Below are 12,404 nucleotides of genomic sequence, written 5' to 3' on the forward strand. Positions count from 1 at the left end.
GAGTTTGACACCCTTGCTGTATAGCTGTGGTGCCCAGAGTGGGTCCTCAAGGGCCGGCATCCTGCATGTTTTAGTTCTCTCCCAGGTTTAACACACCTGGATCAAATGATGGCTCTTTAGAGGCCTAAGAAGAACATTGACTTGCTCAGGAGGTTGTTACTGCCACCAGGGAGAGTCAAAAGCAGTAAGTTGTGGCTGCTTGTTAAACAGTTACCAGAACCGAGTAAACAGTCTTGGCCCATTGATGGCCACCCAGATGCTTTCACACTCAGTGACTCATTGAAGGCTCTGCTTTAAGCACTGACAACAGAAAACAAAGATGTGGTTTTAAAGTACTGTCATAGCAATATCATAAACTCAGACTTTTTCCATTAGAATATGTTCACTTCTACAGCTTTTGCTTTGAGTTTTTCTTTTTCTTTGTGCAAACAGGACTTTTTATTGTTTTGCCAAACTACTAAGTTTCATATGTAGCTTGATAAATAGCTGTACTGCTACAAAATCAATCGGCTTAGGGAAAAGACAAGGAAGTTTCCTTAGTTTAAGTTCTCCATCCAGTGGTAATATTTTAACCTGTTCCTGGTAGAGTTACCTGTGGGGGCATTCTTGTGTTGCGAAGGTGGCCAATGATTAGCCAGTTTTAAGACATATTACCAAGTCATAAGAACAAAGAATCTAGGGTATATCTTATCCTCAAATAAGTCAAAATAAGCAGATTGGTGACTCCTGGGATCAGACAGTGAAACATTTCTTAACACCGTACTCAAGCTTTTGAACATTTATAAGTAGGTCATGAAATTAGATTTATTCTAGATATTGGAAATAAATATTCATCATTATGTTTGCAGATGTGCTGTTTGTCCGTGTTTGGTTAAATTCTTCATGCAAGACCAGGCTGACTTGTGCACATGCATGTGTGTATGATTGACTGTTTGTGAGGTGGGCTTGGCTTACTGTGAACTTGAGTGTCAAGTCAGATCATGTGTCGCACATGCCAAAAATGTTCTGCAGTGTCTGATATTTAGTTTCACTGTTAAAGTGTTTCTACTTTCCTTCATAATCACTTTTATTTTCTGCACAGTAACATATTGCAAAATGTGTCAAATTCATTGCTGTCAACTTAGATGAATGGAGTTTTGGCCTTCCATCTCCACATTACAACCTTAACATATACAGTGTAGTGTACTGTTAATGTCTTCACACTCCTTGAACATTTCTGAATTTATTCACGTTATAATCATAAACTAAATGGTTTTCAAAATGTTTCACAAATAAAAATCGTACAAGTTTCACAATGATTTGAATTAAACTCCTTTTAAAGTGAAGTCACGTTATTAGCAGAGTCCAGCTGTGTGTATTTAATATCGGTATGTTCTGCGAAGACCTCAGATGTTCTCCAGAGTTTACTGAACAAACAGCATCATGAACAGCAGAGAACAAACAAACAGGTCAGCAATAACATTTTGGAGATGTTAAAACAAGAATAGTTTAAAATAAGAATAAGCTTTGCAGATCCCTCAAAGTACTGTTCTATTAATCATTCAAAATGAAAACGGTAAACTGCATAGCTACAAGACTAAGGCCGTTCAGCTAAACTACCAGGCTGGAAAAAGAAAGTATTTATAAGAGAAGCAGCCAGGAGGTAACTTGTAAAGAGCAGCTGACATCCAGAGCTCAAGTGGGAGAATCTTTTGACATGAAAAATATCAGTCATGCACACCACAAATATGACCGCTAAGACAGAATGGCCAAAAGAAAGCCATTGTAGAAACAATCAATAAAAAGTCCACTTTAAAGTTTGCCACAAGCTACACAGGGGACACAGCAAATGTGAAAAAACGTGAAGTCAGATGAAATCATAATTCAACTTTTGGCCTATGTGTGGAGGACAGCACTGCTCATCCTACAGTGCATGGTTAAACAGAGTAGAGGCAGCATGTTGCTGTGTGAATGCTTTTCTTCTGCAGGGTCAGGAGGAGCTAAATTCAAGACAGTCCTGGATGAAGAACCTCCTGCAGGTTTAAGCTGGGCCACAGGGCCACCTTATCGAAAATAAATTCATTTATTAGAATGGTCCAGTCAAAGTCTAGTACTGAATCCAACAGGGGAACTTAAGAAGGAATTAAAATGGATGTTCACAAACAATCACTATCCACTCTGACTGTGCTTGAATTGTTCTTAAAATCATAACGGCCAAATAATTCAATCTGCAGATGTGCTAAGCTAATGGAAACACACACACACACACACACACACACACATTGGTGTTTGTCAGATACACTCTTGGTTGGGCTGCGGTTGCCACTTACTACATCTTGTATCCTCATGTACTGTGTACTTTCCAATGATGCTATAGCTGTCATTATATATGTGTTTGTTGTGTTGTTTCTTGGTTTTGTTTTTTCTCTTTCTGCAGGTGTAGAGGCAGACTGCAAGAGTTGTGCTCTCTATATGCTTCTTTCCCTCTAAAGCTTTTCCTCGCCTTTTCCCCTTTGTTTTTCATCTCTGCATATCCATTACATTTAAAATAAACACAAAGCAATTTCAAACAAAGTTCCAGATATGTACAGTATGTAAAGTGGAGCCGTAATGCTCCAGTTGTGAAAGTAAATTTTTGGGCCTCACCTTTGACACTCAGACAACAATTCTGAGTGCCACAATGTCGGACACATTAAAAAGAAAAGAAAAAGAAAGTCTTGCAGTTGTAAAAGAAGCAATATAAACCCCAAAGTATTAATGCCACATATTTAAGATTACTATTCATTTAAAACCTTGAAAACCATGTTCTGTTTTCCTTCCATTTCACAATTACATAATGGTTTGTTTTGGTCTCTGGTTTTAACACGTAGAATGTTGCAGCTGTAAAGTAGGAAAATATTTAAACGTTTGGGAGACATGAATAATTTTACAAGGCAGCGTATTGAGAGAGTGTTTAATTCAATCCCAAACAACCCATCCTCTTGTCTCCTGCTGTACGCTCCTCCAAAGGAAAGTTCATTTATTCATGAGGGTTCGGAGCGCCCACAGAGTCAAGTTTCCACTCCTACAACCCAACACCAGAAAGCTGATACACTCCTCACAATACTCCCAGTCTCATAGTAACAAGGGAGTTTCTTTACGGCTGATGCATTCCTTCACACACACACACACACACACACACACACACACACACACACACACACACACACACACACACACACACACAGGCAGTCTTCACGGTGGGTGTGGGCGTGTTAGAAAATTGCTATCCGGCGTTTTACCAGAAAGTGTTTAATTGTGACAACCACCTGATTGCGTTTGAGGAACCGTTCAATAAAACTACAGAAACACACCGGGTGTGTGTTGAATTTAGACTATTTGAATGAAACCGGAGCACTAGAGACAGAAAATCTTTGCACCTTTTTTTCCATGTGACACCAGCTATCTGTCACTTTAAACCTCTTTGTCTTTCACACCCGGTCAACCACGCTCAAGCCACTCAAATCAAATAAAAAAACTCCCCAAGGACGGTCCTTTCAGATAGAGGGAGGAACCAAAGAGAGGGGGAGTCCCAGCCTCTTCCTCACTGGGATGGCTACCGGCTGAGTGTAATAAAAGCCTTTGTTGTGCTCCCCCAGCTACAAGAAGCAAATTCAGCTGTGGCAGAAAATGCCTCATCAGTCATACTGGTTATGTATTGACTTCAACAGCAATGAGGCCCAGGTAGACAGCTAAAACATAAAAAAATATATGTAAATGAGCATTGAAATCATCCTGGGAGAGAAATGGGCTTCTGCCTGATCCTGGAGGGACGCAATAAAGATAAGGACTGAAATGTTGGTGGTTCTTGTTTTCCTAAAGTTGAACATGTGCTTGGATACTACGTGCAGTATCCAAGCATCCAGCTGTAAATGTAAAGTGACAGGTAGCAGGATGTGTGCAGCTTGGTGAAGCGGGAAATGTCACAATTAGGAATCAGTAAGGAAACAAAATGCACTACATGGAGGGGGTTAAGAAAATACATCACAAGAAATATTAGCTCACTTACGTCTTTTACTTCAGTTTCAGCCTTTGAAACTCTGTTCTCAGCTTCCTCACAAAACTTAGTCCCTTTCAGGAGCGGCGGGTGCAGAAGCAGTCCTTCAGAAAGAGGAAATCCATTGCATTACATATTAGTTGAAATCCCAGAGGTTTGGTTTTAAGAGAGAGAGGGATCAGAACAACTACCCTGCACTGTGTGGGCAAGTACCCACCACTACATCAAGCATGGTGCCTTTTCAAATAACCTCTGCTGGTGTGGGACAAGCGAGTTTGGCAAAAGCCTGAAACGGATTTCGGATTGGAGCTGGCTGTCCTTTGAGTGAGCCATGAACAAAATGTAAATGAGACAAAATTGTTTTCTGACTGAATTTGGGAAAAAGGGAAACAGATTGACTGCTACATTGTGTAAAAACATAAAATAATTAAAACATTACTTTAAATATCAATCAAGAATTAACTTTAAAAGACTTATTAACCACTATGACAAAGCTTCACTTAAAACACTTTATCCACCAAAGTGCAAACAAAACATCTCAGTTGTTTCTATTTGTTTTACTGTATTTTTATATTTATGTATATACTTACTCTTTTTTTACTGCCTTCTAGAGCAGCTATTTTTAAAAATGTATTGTTCTTTTTTGTGCAATGACAATAAAGCAATTTTAATTATAATTCCAACCTCTTGCTTACGTCTGTGTATTATAGTTAAATACAGCTTAATTACAATGTCTAGCTCTTTTTTAATTTATTTAATTGTTTTTCTGTTTATTTATTTGTTAGCCTTCTTAAACTGGGACTTGAGTTCAAATTTCATACCATTTACATATAAATGTGAACTGGTCTTACGATTTAATTAATAAAATGAAAATAATTTTGTATAGCTGCATTTAAAACTTGGAGGTCAAACTTGAACATTTCAGAAGAATAACAAATTCTTATTTTTGGAGCAGAAATGTAAAGTTAAATCAATTAAAAGACTGCTGACCAGACAGTTTCCCAGTAGACAGTCGCTATCACCCTTACAAGGAGGGTAAGTCACAAAAACTGACTGCTAATAAAGACGACAGGAAAAAGTGCACAAACTACAACATTTGAAGGAATGTAAAGTGAATCTCTCTCAAGAGTTTGGCTGAGATTCACAGAAACTACAGACGGACTCAAGCTGACTTATCCAGGACATGGACTACGATTGCTGCATTCCTTCTATTAAACCAATCTTGAATCAGAGACAAAGGACAGCACTGTTGTTCAATGGTTTAAAGTCCTCTTCACAATTCAAACCAATTTTGCATTTAATGTGGAAATTAGAGTCACTGAGTCTGGAGGAAGAGTGGAGAGGGTCAGAATCCACGATGCATGAGGTCAAGTGTGACATTTTAGCAGGCAGAGATGATTTGAGGAGCCATTTTATCCGCTGGTATTAGTCCATTCACTGTCCACTGATTTCATTTCGCACCAGGACCTGAAATCCGACGACACCGTAAACGGTTAAAATGCACCCTCACTTAAATGCAGCTTTTGTTTCGGTTGATAGGCTTGTACTGCACAGTCAAGAAGACAGAATTGGCCGATATTGAAGTCCAAATTTGTCCTGAAAGAAGGGGGAGAAACACAATCATCTATAAACTCTACAAACTATGTATAATTCTGATCAAAAGAGGATTAATGACAACTGTACGGCCATATTTGATTAGCACAAAAACAGCAGGAAAGAGCTATTGTTAAGAAACTTCCTTTCAATTAGAAAGTAAACATTTGTCAATTATAAAATCCTCCTTATTGGTTTAAATCATCTAAAACTGTTAAGTTTGTAAGAAATGTAATTGTGGGTTTTCATTTGCTGTAATCCATAATCATCTAAATTATTGGAAATAAATAAGTGAAATACATCATTCTGCCTGTAATGAAACCCCATAATGCCTGAGTTCCCCTTTTGAATTGCATTGTAGAAACACATTTATTTTTTTGACATTCTAAGTCGGCGAGATGAGTCGTAACACAAGTGAGCAGTCAGCACAATGATTCCAACAATTGGTCTCTACAGACATTACCAGATTAAAACAACAAAAACACAACATACGCCATATCAACCGTTGTTGTTCTGTAAGGATCAGTTCAGTGAACGGCGTCTATAAACTCTACTGTTAAAAACTTTCCTCTTCCTTCTCCGTCTGAGCCGTGATTTCCCTCCTGCTCCTCACTTCGCTGACAGTTCAAAGTCTCCCATCAGCCCCCCGAATGCACCTTACAATTTAAAACCTGCCCACCAATCACAACGCTCTTTGGCAGCAACAGTCCCCAGTGACATTTGCACAACAAAAGAGGCGACAAGCTGATTCATCGTCACCCCTCCCTCTGTTTTTCTCCCCCATCCCACTCTCCTCACTCCCCCCCCAACTCTACTTGGTTCCCTTTCCCCTTCCCTCCGTGACTCCTCCTCTCCCGCTTTTGTGTTTGGATCCAAAATCCCCTTCCACGGCTCTGACCCTCCTCCCTTCTGCACTAATCTCCCCATGTCCCTCTGGATGGAGCGCTACGGCGCTAACTCTCACTGCACCAAGACCCCCGCACCCCACGGGGCATGCTGCAGTTTGGCCTCATTTACAGACCTCCCTCCTTTGCTAAGAAATAAATGGAGTATGACTCTGGCAGAAAGCTTGTATGTTGATCTGGAACATGAGCAAGCCACAATCACAACTGTGAACAGATGGCATACGTGCGAGTCAGAGTGCAGGTGCCTTATTGGAATAAAATAAGTAGCTAAAACTGCAGTTTATTACTCTGTGGGACTTTTGTATTAATTTCCAATTATAAAATATATACATTTATAATTGGAAAGGGAGGTTATGGCCCATTTATTTCCACTTTCAAGCTTAAACGTCGCAAAAGGCTTGGTAAAACTGCACACAAAAGGAACAACTTTTTAAATGCTCCTTACATGGTGCATATTGGGATCCCATGGGAGATCTGAGAGGAACCAATATAGAGTTTAGCCTTTAGGGCGCTTTGTGTTTCACGTTTAGTGCTTCCATAGCAACAGTGGACAAGTGGACCCCCCGCCATCCCTCTCTATTTTGAACACCATTAAGTGATCCCACCCCAAGTGGGAAGTCCCAGTCAAACACACACACATTAACACATAGGCTTTGTAATCTTACAGGTTACAATGTTGATTTTAACAGTAATTTTAATTTATATTCCAAACACTGTTCAGCTGATTAAACGACACCAACATCTTAAACATGTGCAAGAGGAATGTAGTGTACTGACTTCTTGCCGTACAAAGGACAAAAGAAGAAAGTTTGACCCACTGTTTCCAGTTTTGTATTCACATTTTTCAAGCTTTTGTGACGTCTCTAAGCTTACTTAAGCTGTGGACAATCTCTATCAATAAAATTAATTTGTGTCCTTTGAGCAGCGGTGGCTTTCGAAATGCCCGACAACAAAGCGTTTGACTTGGATTAATGAGTCACTCAGTGCGAGTCCTTCTAAAGATCCTCCCCATCAGTCTAAGCAACGGATTGTCTTTGAGGGCTTTGGCAGCCCTCTCCCACAAGCCCTCCTTCTTCCACAGACCCTGACCCTTCTTCTCCGCCTTCACCTCTGCCCTGTGCAGCCGTCTGTGCAGGCGCCAGTAGAGGGGAGAGCCCGGCGGGAGTCCCGCGATGGGAGCGCGGCGGGCCAGGCCGAGCCTTAGGAGCTCCTCGTTCATGCAGTAGCTCCACATCGACCCCTGCTGGACAGACGGAAGGAGGCTAGAAAATGACAAAACAAAAAACCCATCGAAGAAGAAAAGCTTCTTCAGTTAATGGAAGTTCTCAATGAGAACTTACAATAAGCTTAAAAAGGAAAGAGAAAAAACGGCATCTCTCCCAGTTTTGTCTGACACACTTCCGTTTGTTTTAAACTTTTAAACTGCCACTCCGATTGTAGTTTTTTTATTTTTAACAGTGGGGTTATGCTACTTCAATTAACGATTAGTTTCATTTAAATGTTTATATACACCTTTGGTGACAGGTATGAGGATGATTCGCTGCCTCACCCGGCTCTGGGACACCAGACAGTGCAGCATGTCGTCTTCTCGGCTGATGAGTTTCAGCCAAACGGTTTGAGGAGGAACCAGGTTCTTCTGCAGCCACGTCTTTCCCTCCGGCGTCAGCTCCACTCCAGCCAGATGCACCAGCAGCGGAGACGTCGACGCATCTGGGGAGAGGAGAGAAACAGCATTTATGACCCATGTCACAATAAATCACTGGTTATGCCTGAGCTGTTGTCCTTTATCCTCCACTGCACGGCCTGAAATGTTTTACGTTGGAAATAAAGTCTAGACTGTGTGCTCTCAACATTTATGGTTTAGGAGCACAATATAATGATAATGCAAGCAAAACTGGACAAAGTTTTCACGCAAAAGTGTCAGCATTGAAGAATGCTTAATGAAAGCAGATAAAACACTTTGGTAAATGTGGTTTTCTTCCTGTTGTTCTGTAAGGATACAATTTCAGCTTAATAAAAACGTCTTAACTTTGTGTAAAAACCATTTTGTTAGCGATCTAGCACATAAAGATTCAAACAAACAACCAAGATTTAAGCTTTTATTGAATTTCTGACTTTATAATGTCATAGAATATGCTGGTTTTAACAGTTTAGTATTGTAAATTTAAGCCGTCGGTAACAGAAAACTTTAATTTTTTCCTCCAAATTTACGTTTTTTTCCAACATCAGAGAATATCTCTTTTTATTTTCTTGTAAATATGTGAAATCAATCTAAAAATGTCTGCATTTTGTGTTCTGTATTATTGTTTTATTTTATCTACAATGGTCTACCCACTCCGTCACATTACTGTGTTTGCATTTGCTTATTTTTATTTATCATTTTATTAGTTTTAATAAATTAATTTTACTAATGTTTTTATTAATTTTAGAAAATGTTTCTTCCACAGTAATCCTGCTTGTTCCTCCATTAGAATCAACAAACTCTAAGGTCTATCAGTGCATATACTCAAGCAAATATAAATCCAGTGTAAAACAGTAGACATTACCCCGGTGCTTTAACAGTAACGGAGAGATGATTGGCAGATAAATTGGGACGTGCTCCACTTCTATTCCTCTCTCTGTGATGGAACGAACTTTTCCTCGAAGGCTGACGTTCCCCTCAATGAAACGGACCGGGATCTCAGAAGCGGCTTGAAATTTCGTGATCTGGAGAGATGAAATAAGATGGGGTGACGACATTTAAAGGAATCCCCAGGATACGTCCTACAGTATGTTGCAAAAGCGTTCAGACCTCATTAACTGCTTCACGTTTTATCAAGTCGCAACTCTTGCTGCAGATTGTCAATGTGGTTTAAATCTGAACTTTGACTGGGCCATTCTAATACACAGGTTTTATTTGATCTAAGCTGGTGGTGTCCAAACGTTTTGGCATGTGGGCCAAAAAATGTCAAGTTGAAAGTGCAACAGGTGCAACAACATTTTTAGTATTTTTCTTCTTAATTATAATTGCAAAACTTTTTCTAGTTTTTGATTTTGACCTGCTAAAGAAACAATAAACTAGACACATGAATGAAATACGCAAAGCAGTCAGATTTCTATAGACGAGGGTTGCAAAAAACAGTCATGTAGGTTTTCCAGATTTAAAAAAATAACTTTGTCCTAAACTTTTCTTCTTTGCTTTTATTTATTTACTTGCAACTCTTTTAACAACAAGAACGGGATGTAGCTCACTCTTGTTTTATTTGGCTATGTGCAGTAATGCTATCCTCTCTCTATTGTCAGATGATGGATTAAACAGAGCTCTGTGAAATGTTGTTATAAAACCTGACCCTAATTTGATCTTTTCTCTGACCTGTCTTCATAACGCTGAAGACGCAGCTAACAAACCTGAGGGTCTGTTAGTTTGAAATTAACTAATGAGGTGAACTTTGAAAGCAATTGGTTATACCATAATTTATTTAGGGGTATCAGAGTAAAGTGGTTGGGTGCTAAAGCATGACACACTTTTAGAATTTTTATCAGTAAACAAGATTTTGAAACCATATAGACCAGAGGCGTAAAACTCATTTTTATTTCAGCCCACATACAGATCATTAATGTACGCAACTGTGGCAAAATTTGATAAAAACTTCCCATTAAATTGTTAAAATGTATCTTTCTTAGAGTTAAGTAGCATTGAACTTTCTTTTTGGCAATAATGTAATTTGGAAAAATACATATAAAAACTTTGAGTTGACGGATAAAATAATATTTGGGCACACAATTGTTATCTTGAAGGCTCTATTCATGTTTCTCTCAAGAGTCTCAAGTTTCTTGAGTAAATCATTCCTTTGGCTGCCTTGTTTTTTTTTTTGTTTTTTTTTTCTCTCAATCAATAGAGATTCTGATAAAACACATGCAAGTTTGTGGTTATGTGGCAAAATGTGAAATTGTTCAGTGGTTGTGAATGCTTTTGCCAGTCACTGTGATCTGCTCATCCGTTTCATGCATTTCTCCCACTTGAAAATGATCCCCAAATTGAGACTTAATTTGTTATAGAGGACATATTTGGCAGCTTACCACTCTGATGCTCCTTGCGATTACAATCACACCAGCAACAGCCAGACCGGTGCTAATGTTCTGTGTGAGACAGGAGAGAGCTGTGAGGGCTGTGTACAGGTGACAAAAGGGAAGGAATCTTGCACGTAGCAGAGCATGTTGTTTGGCAATGACAGCTTAAGAGCAGCACAAGCTGCTGTTGCTGCTGCTGTTGCTGCTGCTGATGATGATGATGGTGGTGGTGCACGCGCATACAGTGCGCTGAATCATTGACATCATGTTCAAGAGAGGAAGTGCTTAGAGGTAATTGTAAGCGTTTTTATTCACAGAAAACCACGAATTTCTTCCCCTTTCTACGAAAAATTGTTTCATAACAGCGCTACTTCCACTTCTCTACCCCGCTGCCTCCAAACAAACCGAAAGCAAAGCGTCCTACCCGCACAAGAGTCAAATTGTCGTCCGCTAACTGAGATATCACTGACACTACGTTACGAGACGTCTGGTGTTCTTGGTCTCTTTGTTGTCTGTCCCTCCCTCTCTCCACGGTTTCTGTTTCTCTGGAAGTCTCCGGCATGTTGTTGACATTTTCTCGATGCATCTGATGTGCCCGCCTTTATGGGAGGGTCATTCAAAAAGAGGGCTGGCTTTGAGTCTCCGCCTTGTGGTGTAATGTGGTAATGACAGGCAGGCATCCTGAACGCATCAAGTAAAAGAAATAATGAAAACATTTAACCTTTGATGCAAGACGAAGGATAACCCCAGACAGAGGTTTTTTTTTTCAAAGTGTTTCCAAAAAATATTTAGAGATTAAAACATTTTTTCAAACATTTTCTAACATGCCCCACAGCTTTTGATATATGCAACACATTGGTCAATAAGTGGCTCTTTATGGCACACCTGATTAAAATATCAGGTTGCCATAAAGTGAAAGATAAATAAATCCTTTAAAAAAATGTTGCATATAATTTGATGCATACCGTACAATTTAAGTAAAAAAAAAAAAATTACTTAATTGAACCAAGAAATTTCTTTCTGGTTTGAGAGGCATCTCTCAAAATTTAAATGTTTTATAATAACATTTTATTTTTAAAATGACATATCAAACAACGTTTATACCTGGAAAAATCTCTAGAGGAATTCAAGCTCTGTGGAAGTCAAACTCTTTTTAGAATTGCCGACCAGATTTATGCATTTTTCAACGGCTCTTTTGATGATTTTGTGAACACAAACTCCAAGTGTTCCAGATGGAAAGGGCTCTTTGGTATCACCCAAAAGTTTAGCTACCTCCACAGATCCTATCAGATTCAGCTGAGGGCTCCGATTGGGCCATGCTAAAACTTTAATATTACTTCCAGTCAGCATTTTGGTAAAATTACAAGTCGATAGACAATGATCAGTTGCAGACTCCTCCCAGCTTAAAATCAATACCTCATTCGATAACTTCAACAATTATTATATTTCTGCTAAGCCTCCCACTAAGCATGATTGGGTTTCACTGCAAAAAACACAAAATCTTGCAAAGTATATTTGTCTAGTTTCCAGTGCAAATATCTTCATACCCTTGAAATAAAATTAAACTGACCGATTACCTATATCGTATATCTTGCTTAAAAGTTACTTGGAAGTTAGTTTTGTCTTATTTCAGGAGTACCAAGACTTTTGCACAAGAAACCAGACAAAAATACTTGCTAAAATTTTGTGGTTTTGGAGTATTGAAGTTAACTTTCAACACAATATTTGGTAAAACATTGCCATCTCGCAACAAGGCTGCAGATTTTGTACTCATGGCATAGCGCTATGATTGTCTGACAAGTTTGACCCAGATTACCTATTTCTCTCAATTACACATCACA

The 12,404-nt window shown here is 39.1% G+C and overlaps 1 protein-coding gene across 5 annotated transcripts; it reads right to left on the reverse strand.

The window, feature by feature from the left end:
* Positions 1-7,189: 7,189 nt before the first annotated feature.
* miso1 (mitochondrial inner membrane subdomain organizer 1) lies at positions 7,190-11,185 on the reverse strand. 5 transcript variants are annotated; one of them, XM_014980426.2, is made up of 5 exons: positions 10,988-11,185; positions 10,573-10,632; positions 9,060-9,219; positions 8,063-8,223; positions 7,190-7,775 (listed from the first exon to the last, which is right to left on the reverse strand). In XM_014980426.2, exons 1-5 carry the CDS (start codon positions 11,147-11,149, stop codon positions 7,530-7,532), a joined length of 789 nt encoding a protein of 262 aa, XP_014835912.2. In that variant the 5' UTR covers positions 11,150-11,185; the 3' UTR covers positions 7,190-7,529. The 5 variants fall into 5 exon arrangements, with proteins under 5 accessions (XP_014835912.2, XP_087868163.1, XP_087868162.1 ...); XM_088012037.1 differs by having other exon boundaries at positions 7,190-7,753; positions 8,026-8,223; XM_088012036.1 differs by having other exon boundaries at positions 7,190-7,756; positions 8,026-8,223.
* Between the last annotated feature and the right edge of the window lie 1,219 nt (positions 11,186-12,404).

Source organism: Poecilia mexicana, unplaced genomic scaffold, assembly GCF_051168715.1.
Source record: "Poecilia mexicana isolate PSO_F unplaced genomic scaffold, ASM5116871v1 scaffold_13, whole genome shotgun sequence".
Lineage (NCBI taxonomy): Eukaryota > Metazoa > Chordata > Actinopteri > Cyprinodontiformes > Poeciliidae > Poecilia > Poecilia mexicana.